Source organism: Carcharodon carcharias, chromosome 3 (assembly GCF_017639515.1).
Source record: "Carcharodon carcharias isolate sCarCar2 chromosome 3, sCarCar2.pri, whole genome shotgun sequence".
Taxonomy (NCBI): Eukaryota; Metazoa; Chordata; class Chondrichthyes; order Lamniformes; family Lamnidae; genus Carcharodon; species Carcharodon carcharias.
In genome coordinates, this window is record NC_054469.1 from 181328454 (window position 1) to 181342448 (window position 13995).

Here is a 13995-nt window from a genome sequence, read left to right on the forward strand (position 1 = left end):
TCTTCTTTGCCTCCACCTATCACTGGCCCTCTATCCAGCTCTACTTGTCCCATCCCCTTCAACCAGCTTATATTCCACCTCATTTCTATATTTCTTAGTTCTGATGAAGAGTCATACGGACTCAAAACATTAACTGTATTCCTCTCTACAGATGCTGTCAGAATTGCTGAGTTTTTCCAGGTATTTTTGCTTTTGTTTCAGATTTCCAGCATCTGCAGTATTTTACTTTTAGCCATATACATACTTTATCTACATGAGTTCAGAGGCCAGGAATCCTGCAACGAGTAACTCACCTCCTGACTCCCCAAAGCCTGTCAACCATCTACAAGGCACAAGTCAAGAGTGTGATGGAAAACTCCCCACTTGCCTGGATGAATGCAGCTCCCACAACACTCAAGAAGCTTGACACTGTCCAGGACAAAGCAGCCTGCTTGATTGGCACCACATCCACAAATATTCACTCCCTTCACCACCAAGGCACAGTAGCAGCAGTGTGTACCATCTACAAGGCACACTGCAAGAATTCACCAAGGCTCCTAAGACAGCACCTCCCAAACTCACGACCATTGCCATCTGGAAGGACAAAGGCAGCAGATAGATGGGAACACCACCACCTGGAAGTTCCTCTCCAAGTCACTCACCATCCTGACTTGGAAATATGTCACTGTCCCTGGATCAAAATCCTGGAACTCCCTTCCTAACAGCACTGCGGGTGTGCCTACACCACATGGACTACAGCAGTTCAAGGCAGCTCACCATCATCTTCTCAAGGACAACTAGGGATGGGCAATAAATGCTGGCCCAGACAACGAAGCACACATTTTGTGAATGAATTAAAAACCATTCATTTAAAAAGACATTTCTATCTGAAATCTGCAGAGATTACAACAGGCAAGAGAGGGTTAAATGTGGGTGAGAGATTCATCCTGTCTCTCCCCGATACAATGTCAGAGAGAGATGAGACTGTACCTTCTGTCTCTTCAATAGAAGTTTTTTCAATAAAGCCAGACGTTACAAGGTTACCTGGAACCAATACTTTTTCTGACCGTCTGCATCTCATAGCCTAACTCACTCTGAACCTATGTCTCACTCTGCCCTCTCTCTGTTATACAGTACAGGGAGAAAAAAAAAGTGGGATGCTGTTACTGAAGGATAAACGCATTTCCACTTAAAGGCTTTCTAGCAGGCTGGCCGCAGCAGTGACATCTGCGCGGACCATTGTGCATACCCATAAGTACTTATTGCGTTGGCAGGAGACAGTGGGCCAGGAAGGACTGTTTTCTAAGCATGTGGCTTAGTACATGGAATAAACAAATTAATGGAACAATGTAATCTTTGTTTGCAATCGAAAGGCTCTCTGCTAAACAACCAGGTTGTCCACAAAGACAAAAAAACCCTGCTTCAGAGAAATGCACCACTGAACAAAGATTAATAAATTGATAGTAGTCAGGAGTGACAGGAAACGTTCAAACTCATTATTACGGGTATTTCTGATCACTTCGTGAGACAAGACGCAAGGGACATCTCTCAATGGTATCTACAAGACCTCTACATGAAAAAAACATTCACTTGGTCATTGTCTTGCTCAGCTTGCACCACAGTGGTAACTGCTCTAACTTCAACACCTTTACCACTACTTTACTACTTTTGTACAAAACTGTGCAGAAGCTTAACTATATTCAAGAACGAAAAAAATTCCAATGGCAGTATTTAAACATTCAGTAAAGCCCATTTCCTGAAAAATACCGAAATACGCTTTCACTGACAATTTCTGCTTCCCCTTCACCAACCTGAAGCAGAAAGGATGACAATCAGATTATCCTTTTACCCTACAAAAAGTCTTTATCTTTCTACATCCCAAAACATTAAACCGCCTTTTCTCTTTTCAGATGCTGTCAGATACGATGGTTATGCCCAGCTTTTCCATTTTTTGCTTAGGCTGGCTCATAAAATGAACAGATGTCATCCGAAGGCGTAATAAACTTAAAGAAGAAATCGAAGCGGAAGGCAACCACAGAAGTTTGGTGTCTTCATCCGGGGGAAGTCCTGAGTCCAGTCCTGAATACGCTATACATTCAGCCAATATGACTGACTCATTGGGGGGCAGATGCAGCCCGCATTCCCATCACACACCAGCTCACCTCTCCTGAGCAGACTCTGGCTCGGGGTTGGGCCTAAGTTCACCCTGTCGCAGAGCACCAGTATCCATCTCCGCTCCGGCTCTCGCGCTGGACCGAGGCCAGGGAGTCCACCACTATTGCCTCTCCGAACAGTAGTAAAACAGAGCCTGAAATGAGCAAGCCGTCGACAGGATGGCGATGAAGCCAGGCCCAGGGTGAAACCTGCTGCCTGAGGCCCGGAGATGAATCCTCGCCTCCACCCGGCTCGCAGACACCAGCTCGCATACACCTCGCGGGTCCTGACTGCTGACATCACCCTCCTGACCTCCTCCTCCTCACATCACGGCGCATAGACCCTCTAACGTCACCGCGCTACAAACCACGCTATATCCGCATATACGTCATGACGCATCACGCACATTTGATTTGGAGGCGCGGGTGGACAACAATAACAACCACCTATATTTATATGGTGTCTGTAATATAATAAAAACTGCCAAGGCCCGCTACAAAACAGAATATTTATTATTTTTCAAACACACTTAGAAACTCTCCTTGAAGCGCGGCAGCACTGACACTAATGAGTGGGAGGAACTTGCTATCAATTGTTCAAAATGGCTGCATCCTATCAATCAAGCTGCATCACACTTTGAGTATTAATACCTTAATGGTGAGGCAGAGCAGCAGCATAAGGTGAATGATGAGAAAGCAAATCATGCGCTCAGAATCCACTGCCTCTGTCGTGGGACTTTCTGCGCCATGTCTCCAAAGATCTGTTCATCAAGAATTTGTGTGTAGTCACATGAAGATATGGCAGAGTCTGAGTAGACCTCATCCTTGAACCAAGGGACAGTCAACGATGATGCAATGAAGTAACAAAGTATGACGCTGAGCTACATAAGGAGATTTTAAATCAGATGATCAAAGGTTTGGAGGTGGCTTTTAAGGAGTGTTTTAAAGGAGGAAAGCAAAGTGGAGAGATGTAGGAAGGGAACTCCAGATTAGGACTTGGAAACGGAAGGTGCAGTCACCAATGGTGAAGCAATTAAAATTGGGAATGCTCAAAAGGCCTGAATTAGAGGATTGCTGATCTTGGAGGGCTGTGACGCTGCAGAAGGTTGCAAAATAGAGAGGGTCAAAGCTTGAAAAACAAATTGTTTTAAATAAATTTTATTTATCATGCCTTCTAGAACGATCCCAAAGTGCTCCACAACCAATGAATTATTTAAGCAAATGTAGTAGCTTACTTATGCTGATGCTTGAGGGAAGTATCTTTCCCAGGAGACTGAGAATTTCCTAATCTTTCTGAAATATACCAAGGGATCTCTTACATTCAATCCAGAATTTTAACATCCATCCTGAAGACTGGCAATTTTGACAATGGCGTCTCTCAGTACTGCACAAGGCTGTCAGCCTAAATTGTATGCTCAATTGTGACGTGGAACTTGAACGAGAAGTAAGAGTAGTACCAATTGAAACAAGTTGACAGATTAGAAACATCAATGGATATTGGATTTTGTACAGGGTTGTTCATGTATTTGGAACGTAGAAACAGGTGTTGGCCATTTAGGTCCTCGATCTTGCTCTGCCATTCAGTTATATCATGGCTGAATTGCATCATAATTCCATTTACCCACATTGATTTCATTTCTCTTAATACCCTTGCCAATGTCAATTTTAAAATGTTTCAATAAATCTAGCTTTTTAGAGTTACAGGTTTCTGCTACCCATTCTTTGCATGTAAAAGCACTTTAAAAAAAAATTTGTTTATGGAATGTGGGCATCACTTGCTGGGCCAGCATTTATTTTGTCCACCCATAATTGCCCTTGAGAACAGTGTGGCTTGTTAGGCTATTTAAGAGTCAACCACATTTCTGTGGGTCTGAAGTCACATGTAGGATGGCAGATTTCCTTTCCCTAAAGGGCATTAGTGAACCAGATGGGTTTTTACAACAATCAACAATGGTTTCATGGTTATCATTAGATCTTTAATTCCAGAATTTTTCACCATCTGCCATGGTGGGATTCAAACTCAGGCCCCCAGAGAATTACGCTGGGTATCTGGAGTACTAGTCCAGTGACAATACCACTACATCACCACCTCACCTGAGTAGTCTAGTTCCAATTTTAAGGTTATTCCCCCTCCTTCTGGACTCCTCCACCAGAGGAAATAATTTCTCCCTATCCTACTAACCCCTAATATCACTTTATACACCTCAATTTATTCAACACTTAATCTTCTATTCTAAAGGATTAGCAAATCTTTTTGCCAGCTATCATTCTGGTAAATCTGTGCCGTATCCCCTCCAAGGTCATATGCTTCCTGAGTTGGGGTGTCCAGAACTGTATGCAGTCTAACCAGAGCTTTACACAATTGTAGCATAACCTGCTCATTGGTGATTTCTCTACATGAACCCCTAAATCTTACTGCTCCTCCACAGTTACTAATTTTTCCTGATTTAGAAATCTTCTATTAGGTCTAAAGTGGATCATCTTTCACTTGCCCACATTGAACTCCATCCATCACAGTTTTGCCCTCTCATTTGAGCAGCAAGCCCCTGCCTTGATGGCTCTTGGCACATACAGGATTCCAATCTCTATTTGGCATTAAGGTTTTTAATTATATATTATAATAAAAGAAAAAAAATCAAACTTCTCTCAGCAACAATCAGTAAGATATTATTGGGGAATAGTATATTTTAAAAATAACTTTATTATTCATTAGTTCATCAACTGTTATAAAGGTAGAATATTACAAATTCTAGGGTAAATTCAGCTCTCCCATACTCCCAGTTTGTCATGTTTGAAGTGTACAGCTCTGTAAGTATAAAAATACCCACCACATACTTTTTATTATAGCTGAATGTGTCGCATGCTAAATTTACCCACCTACCTTTTAATAGGAGGTTCACCTTTGATCTGTAATGGTTGTTTGTCTTATTTCCCTGGGCCCAGTGTTATCACTCTAGTCTCTGAGTCAGAATATTATGGATTCAAACCCCTCTCCACAGACTTCAGCATATTATTTAGGCTGGCACTTCACTGCAGTACTGAAGGAGTGTTGCACTGTCAGATTTGCCATTTTTCAAATAAGGCATTAAACCTAGGTCCCATCTGCTCTCCCAGTTGCTCAGAAATGACCAATGTCACTATTTGAAGAAAGAACCAGTGGGTTCTCTCGGTGTTCTGGTTAACATTGCAGCAGCACCATAACAAATGATCTGGTCATTTATCTTATTGCTGCGTGTAAATTAGCTTCTCCATTTCTCTACTTTATGACAATGACTACACTGCAAAATTCTTTATTGGTTTTAAGACATCCTAACCTCTGTCTCTTTCTACATTTTTATTTTGCCTTTCAACAATTCAGTTGTGCTAATTCAATAACCTTCCCTTGTACAGTTGCATTTCCTACATCTCCATTCATATACCTGATTGGCTGCCTTCCGCAAATATCAAACCTGTTCCTTAGCCCCAACAGCTCATAGATATTATTTTCATAGAGTATTGGATTATGCTATCTGCATTTATTCTTGTAATGCAGAATACTTGTTCTTAAATTTTTAAAAGATTTAATGAACACAGCTTTCAGCATGATCCTTTCCCACAAGACTAATTTCCTCCTATCTAAGATCTATCCTATGCCCCCTTGTCCAGTACTTATCCATCATCTATGACAATTTTGATGCCTTCTACAATTTTAATAACTTCAGATTCTCTGGCCCATTTTATCTCATTTTTACCCAGGATATCCATTATTTCTTCACCTGAATGTTCTTTGGCTAGCCTGCTTCTTTCTTCTATGGTGGCCCAACCAATCCATGTTCATCACCACCCTCTTATATCTTGTTTAACTTGTTCTCTTTTTGAACAATTTCTCTTAATCCCATTCACTTCCTGCAGTGAAAAGGTTCCTGCATAGGTCCTAGTTTTGCTAATCCTTTTGCAGGATATATAGAACACACTCTTTGTTCCAATTCTCCATATCTGACCTCTGGAGAATATCATATGTTTCAAATTTACACTAATTCTTCATGATCATGTGATTCATCTCTGACTCTTCCCTTCTCTTTTTTGGATTTTACTTGTCTTCATCTTTAGTAATTGGCTTTATATTACAAGTCTACTCAGTCCATCAGTTACGTTAATCATGATCTACCATTCTGTCTTCCTGTTGTCACAATTTTATGATTACTCCTTTATGAGGAGTTAACATTTACCTTTGCAAATTGCTGTGTAAACAATTCCTACACAATTTTGAACTGTCACAACATAGGCTCTGGCCACTAGATGGTACAGTGGAGTTAGTTTTTGGAATCTCTCAAACAGATTGTCAACTTGTATATTAAAAATATAACATACTAATTTTCTGATTGAGCAAAGGCAATTTACTTCTGTAAAATGTAAATACAAGTAGGATTCTTTCAATAATTCCCTGAAAAAATTTTCTACTTACTTCTAAAATGAGCAGCTGGTTTCTTTTTTTCTGTTTTTTGGCCAGTGCAGACACGATGGGCTGAATGGCCTCTTTCTGCACTGTAACTTTTCTATGGTTCTAACTTTTCTATGGTTCTTGTTTGAAAAGCTTGTCACTGGCAAGGTTATTTCTAAAGTCTCCACTTTTTATACCAGGTGAAAATTCTGCTGTTTGCAACATCTGACCCTTCCTTTTAAGCTCTTGTGAACAAATCTTACATATATATAGCACAAAATTCAGCTTGCATGAAAGCCTTGTGGAGAATCTGAAAACAAGTGCAGAATCTTCCTCCTGTTGGCAACAGAGCGTGGATTTTGATCCATGTATGTATACTATGTCCTTGTTGGCTATAGATGATCATCTTGGTCACCGTTTTCAATATTTCTGCAGCTTGGGAGTGAATTTAATGAAGCTGGGTAGAAATGCAAAATGAAGGGCAGTGTCAGTGAGAATAATTTATGTAGTTTGAAAACATCTGAGGAACATAGACACATGGCTTTATTTATATAAATCAACTGTTTTACAAACTTCTGCCTGCACTTTACAAAAGCATTATGAACAATGTTTACAAACCACTTTTACTGTGATTGTTACCAAGTTTACTGTTTATTTAAAAAGGTGCATTTCACATTTACCAGACAGCTGAGTGTTTTGTGGGCCAGAGCCTTTGCTTAATTCCTTTTTCTTGCTGCTACTCATTTAAAACCACTATTTATTGCAACTCTGTGGCAATCATGGAATGTTGACTTTCATTTTTGTCTCATCACATTAAAACGTCCTGAACACTTCACACAATGTATTACCAATTGAATTGAAATCCTTGTTTAATAACAAAATCTGTGCCCTTGTTCAAATTTCTAATCTCAGTACTTTTGATTTTTGGTCAAAGAAAGCACCTTTGCATATCAGGAATTGTCTAACTAAAATAAGCAGTACTGCTTCCATAATTTTTAATTTATTCTTTTATAATATAATTACATAATTTAAAATATATATTTTACAATTTTGATGCTACTTGCATACAATATCACTCAATAGCATACATGAAATGTTTCATTCTTACTCAAAGAAGTGGTGAATGATTGTAACTCAACCTCCCGATTGAACATTATTGGCTGCAGCTACTGCAAGGCAATTTGGGTGTGTATTGACATGTAAGTGATATTTTCACTTGACTGATGATCCCCAAATAAATAAAGGAGCAAGAGTCTAAAGGAAAAACAGAAATACCTGGAAAAACTCAGCAGGTCTGGCAGCATCGGCGGAGAAGAAAAGAGTTGAAGTTTCGAGTCCGCATGTCCCTTCGACAGAACTAGGTGAATCCAAGGGAGGGGTGAAATATAAGCTGGTTTAAGGTGGGGGGAGGTGTGGTGGGTTGGGTGGGGGGAGGGAAGTGGAGGGGGGTGGTGTGGTTGTAGGGACAAACAAGTAGTGATAGAAGCAGATCATCAAAAGATGTCACAGACAACAGAACAAAAGAACACATAGGTGTCGAAGTTGGTGATATTATCTAAACGAATGTGCTAATTAAGAATGGATGGTAGGGCACTCGAGGTATAGCTCTAGTGGGGGTGGGGGGAGCATAAAAGATTTAAAAATATTTAAAAATAATGGAAATAGGTGGGAAAAAGAAAAATCTATATAATTTATTGGGGAAAAAAAACAAAAGGAAGGGGGAAGAAACAGAAGGGGGGTGGGGATGGAGGAGGGAGGTCAAGACCTAAAGTTGTTGAATTCAATATTCAGTCCGGAAGGCTGTAAAGTGCCTAGTCGGAAGATGAGGTGTTGTTCCTCCAGTTTGCGTTGGGCTTCACTGGAACAATGCAGCAAGCCAAGGACAGACATGTGGGCAAGAGAGCAGGGTGGAGTGTTGAAATGGCAAGCGACAGGGAGGTTTGGGTCATTCTTGCGGACAGACTGCAGGTGTTCTGCAAAGCGGTCGCCCAGTTTACGTTTGGTCTCTCCAATGTAGAGGAGACTGCATTGGGAGCAATGAATGCAGTAGACTAAGTTGGGGGAAATGCAAGTGAAATGTTGCTTCACTTGAAAGGAGTGTTAGGGCCCTTGGACGGTGAGGAGAGAGGAAGTGAAGGGACAGGTGTTACATCTTTTGCGTGGGCATGGGGTGCTGCCATAGGTGGGTGTTGAGGATTAGGGGGTGATGGAGGAGTGGACCAGGGTGTCCCGGAGGGAACGATCCCTACGGAATGCTGACAGAGCGGGTGAAGGGAAGATGTGTTTGGTGGTGGCATCATGCTGGAATTGGCGGAAATGGCGGAGGATGATCCTTTGAATGCGGAGGCTGGTGGGGTGATAAGTGAGGACAAGGGGGACCCTATCATGTTTCTGGGAGGGAGGAGAAAGCATGAGGGCGGATGCGCGGGAGATGGGCCAGACATGGTTGAAGGCCCTGTCAATGACCATGGGTGGAAAACCTCGGTTAAGGAAGAAGGAGGACATGTCAGAGGAACTGTTTTTGAAGGTAGCATCATCGGAACAGATGCGACGGAGCCGAAGGAACTGAGAGAATGGGATGGAGTCCTTACAAGAAGCGGGGTGTGAGATGTTGTAGTTAAGGTAGCTGTGGGAGTCGGTAGGCTTGTAATGGATATTGGTGGACAGTCTATCACCAGAGATTGAGACAGAGAGGTCAAGGAAGGGAAGGGAAGTGTCAGAGATGGACCACTTGAAAATGATGGAGGGGTGGAGATTGGAAGCAAGATTAATAAATTTTTCCAAGTCCCAACGAGAGCACGAAGCAGCACCGAAGTAATCATCGATGTACCGGAGAAAGAGTTGTGGAAGGGGGCCGGAGTAGGGCTGGAACAAGGAATGTTCCACATACCCCATAAAGAGACAGGCATAGCTGGGGCCCATGCAGGTACCCATAGCCACACCTTTTATTTGGAGGAAGTGAGAGGAGTTGAAGGAGAAATTGTTCAGTGTGAGAACAAGTTCAGCCAGCCGGAGGAGAGTAGTGGTGGATGGGGATTGTTCGGGCCTCTGTTCAAGGAAGAAGCTAAGGGCCCTCAGACCACCCTGGTGGGGGATGGAGGTGTAGAGGGATTGGACGTCCATTTTGAAGAGGAAGCGGTTGGGTCCAGGAAACTGGAAATTGTTGATGTGACGTAAGGTGTCAGAGGAATCACGGATGTAGGTGGGAAGGGACTGGACAAGGGGAGAGAGAAGGGAGTCAAGATAACGAGAAATGAGTTCTGTGGGGCAGGAGCAAGCTGACACGATCGGTCTACCGAGACAGTTCTGTTTGTGGATTTTGGGTAGGAGGTAGAAGCGGGCCGTCCGAGGTTGAGCGACTATTCGGTTGGAAGCTATGGGAGGAAGATCCCCAGAGGAGATGAGGTCAGTGACAGTCCTGGAAACAATGGCTTGATGTTCAGTGTTGGGGTCATGGTCCAGGGAGAGGTAGGAGGAAGTGTCTGCAAGTTGACGCTCAGCCTCTGCGAGGTAGAGGTCAGTGTGCCGGACAACAACAGCACCACCCTTGTCAGCGGGTTTGATGACGATGTCAGGGTTGGACCTGAGAGAATGGAGTGCAGTAAGTTCAGCGAGAGAGAGATTAGAATGGGTGAGAGGAGCAGAGAAATTGAGACGACTAATGTCGCGCCGACAGTTCTCAATGAAAAGATCAAGAGAAGATAAGCATCCAGAGGGAGGGGTCCAGGTGGAGGGAGAATATTGGAAGTGGGTGAAAGGATCCGTTGAACAGGGAGAGGACTCCTGCCCAAAGAAGTGAGCCCGGAGACGAAGACGGCGGAAGAAGAGTTCAGCATCGTGCCGAGCCCGAAATTCATTAAGGTGAGGGCGTAGGGGTATGAAACTAAGTCCTTTGCTGAGCACTGAACGTTCAGCATCGGAGAGGGGAAGCTCAGGGGGTATAGTGAATACACGGCCGGGGGACTCATCGACACCAACACCCATCTAGGACCCTCCACCCCTGCCTGTCCCTCCGGCCCCACCCCACCTTCCAATCCCAGCCCCGGCCGTGTATTCACTATAACCCCTGACCTTCCCCTCTCCAATGCTGAACGTTCAGTGCTCAGTGCTCAGCAAAGGACTTAGTTCGTCTCAATTTCTCTGCTCCTCTCACCCATTCTAATCTGTCTCTCGCTGAACTTACTGCACTCCATTTTCTCAGGTCCAACCCTGACATTGTCATCAAAGCCGCTGACAAGGGTGGTGCTGTTGTTGTCCGGCACACTGACCTCTACCTCGCAGAGGCTGAGCGTCAACTCGCAGACATTTCCTCCTACCTCTCCCTGGACCATGACCCCACCACTGAACATCAAACCATTGTTTCCAGGACTGTCACTGACCTCATCTCCTCTGGGGATCTTCCTCCCACAGCTTCCAACCTGATAGTCGCCCAACCTCAGATGGCCCGCTTCTACCTCCTACCCAAAATCCACAAACAGAACTGTCCTGGTAGACCGATTGTGTTAGCTTGCTCCTGCCCCACAGAACTCATTTCTCGTTATCTTGACTCCCTTCTCTCTCCCCTTGTCCAATCCCTTCCCACCTACATCCGTGATTCCTCTGACACCTTACGTCACATCAACAATTTCCAGTTCCCTGGCCCCAACCGCTTCCTCTTCACCATGGACGTCCAATCCCTCTACACCTCCATCCCCCACCAGGATGGTCTGAGGGCCCTTAGCTTCTTCCTCCAACAGAGGTGCGAACAATCCCCATCCACCACTACTCTCCTCCGTCTGGCTGAACTTGTTCTCACACTGAACAATTTCTCCTTCAACTCCTCTCACTTCCTCCAAATAAAAGGTGTGGCTATGGGTACCCACATGGGCCCCAGCTATGCCTGTCTCTTTATGGGGTATGTGGAACATTCCTTGTTCCAGTCCTACTCCTGCCCCCTTCCACAACTCTTTCTCCGGTACATTGATGATTACTTCTGTGCTGCTTCGTGCTCTCATCGGGACTTGGAAAAATGTATTAATTTTGCTTCCAATCTCCACCCCTCCATCATTTTCACGTGGTCCATCTCTGACACTTCCCTTCCCTTCCTTGACCTCGCTGTCTCAATCTCTGATGATAGACTGTCCACCAATATCCATTACAAGCCTACCGACTCCCTCAGCTACCTTGACTACAGCTCCTCACACCCCGCTTCCTGTAAGGACTCCATCCCATTCTCTCAGTTCCTTCGGCTCCGTCGCATCTGTTCCGATGATGCTACCTTCAAAAACAGTTCCTCTGACATGTCCTCCTTCTTCCTTAACCGAGGTTTTCCACCCACGGTCGTTGACAGAGCCCTCAACCGTGTCTGGCCCATCTCCTGCGCATCCGCCCTCACGCCTTCTCCTCCCTCACAGAAACATGATAGGGTCCCCCTTGTCCTCACTTATCACCCCACCAGTCTCCGCATTCAAAGGACCATCCTCCGCCATTTCCGCCAACTCCAGCATGATTCCACCACCAAACACATCTTCCCTTCAGCCCCACTGTCCGCATTCCGTAGGGATCGTTCCCTCTGGGACACCCTGGTCCACTCCTCCATCACCCCCTAATCCTCAACCCCCACCTATGGCACCACCCCATGCCCACGCAAAAGATGTAACACCTGCCCCTTCACTTCCTCTCTCCTCACCGTCCAAGGGCCCAAACACTCCTTTCATGTGAAGCAACATTTCACTTGCATTTCCCCCAACTTAGTCTACTGCATTCGTTGCTCCCAATGCGGTCTCCTCTACATTGGACAGACCAAACGTAAACTGGGCGACCGCTTTGCAGAACACCTGCGGTCTGTCTGCAAGAATGACCCAAACCTCCCTGTCGCTTGCCATTTCAACACTCCACCCTGCTCTCTTGCCCACATGTCTGTCCTTGGCTTGCTGCATTGTTCCAGTGAAGCCCAATGCAAACTGGAAGAACAACACCTCATCTTCCGACTAGGCACTTTACAGCCTCTGGACTGAATACTGAATTCAACAACTTTAGGTCTTGACCTCCATCCTCCATCTCCACCCCCTTTCTGTTTCTTGCCCCTTCCTTTTTTTTTCCAATAAATTGTATAGATTTTTCTTTTTCCCACCTATTTCCATTATTTTTAAATATTTTTAAATCTTTTATGCTCCCCCCACCCCCACTAGAGCTATACCTTGAGTGCCCTACCATCCATTCTTAATTAGCACATTCGTTTAGATAATATCACCAACTTTAACACCTATGTGTTCTTTCGTTCTGTTGTCTGTGACATCTTTTGATGATCTGCTTCTACCACTGCTTGGTTGTCCCTACAACCACACCACCCCCCTCCACTTTTCTACCCCCACCCAACCCACCCCCCCTCCCCCCCCCCCACCCCACCTTAAACCAGCTTATATTTCACCCCTTCCTTGGATTCACCTAGTTCTGTTGAAGGGTCATGAGGACTCGAAACGTCAACTCTTTTCTTCTCCGCCGATGCTGCCAGACCCACTGAGTTTTTCCAGGTAATTCTGTTTTTGTTTTGGATTTCCAGCATCCACAGTTTTTTGTTTTTAAGAGTCTAAAGGATTGTTTCACTTTGGATTAGGGAAATCCCTTTCTTCTGAAAGTGTTTAATTTTGTTGTAATCCCTTGCAACAAGCTACTATCTTGCTCAAGTGACTATCCTTCCTGTGTAAATGTGTAAACGCTGACAGTTTTGGCAGGCTGTTCAACCATAAGAAGGTTTATGCTCGATCTTGTCATCACTAGATCTTCCCACAGTTGTAATTCCAGCAGGGATCGCTGTATATTGATATATTGATCAGAAGTAGGATTTTATTTTCCATTTCTTTGCCTGGAGTCACAGAGACAAAGAGTATTGCCCTCCACTGCAACAGAGACCAGGAAGAAAAAGTAAAGGGTATATTTTTTGATCCTGGTGCACAGCTTCGCGTGACAGGAGCATACATTTGACAATTTTGCACTGTGCTCAGTTCACGACCCACAATTTTCTGTGATTTCAGCACTTGGATTCCCAATATACATTCCTGTCACATGTAACTACTGCAAGTGCTGATTGTACATTATCCTCTGGAACCTCTCTGCAATGGTATCATGCCACACAGTGTGTTTACTCATTAAGCTATTGAGGATATTATAGACTGAAAAATTCTCTCCCTTCATCATAGAAATATAGAATCTTACAGCACAAGAGGAGGGAATGATGCCTGTGCCAGCTCTTCAAAAGAGCTATCTAATTAGTCCCAATCCCCCATTCTTTCCTCAGTGTCCTGCAAATTTTTGCTTTTCCATTATATATCCAATTGCCTTTTGAAAGTTTCTATTGAATCTGATTCTACCAGGCAGTGCACTTCTGATCATAACAACTTGCTGCATTTTTTTACAATAGTATTTTATTTCTTTATGACAGGTAAAAGTTTAGGATTTAATATT

At 44.0% G+C, this 13995-nt stretch overlaps 1 protein-coding gene across 2 annotated transcripts in view; it reads right to left on the reverse strand.

Moving 5' to 3' along the window:
* LOC121276103 (mitochondrial calcium uniporter regulator 1-like) overlaps window positions 1-2479 on the reverse strand; it is a 42056-nt gene extending 39577 nt beyond the window's left edge. The window contains exon 1 of one of the 2 annotated variants that reach the window (XM_041184055.1): window positions 2142-2479. In XM_041184055.1, the coding sequence (XP_041039989.1) occupies window positions 2142-2433 (292 nt within the window). In that variant the 5' untranslated portion in view covers window positions 2434-2479. The remainder of the gene's footprint in view (window positions 1-2141) is intronic. The other variant, XM_041184054.1, reaches the window with a different exon arrangement.
* Window positions 2480-13995: the final 11516 nt, after the last annotated feature.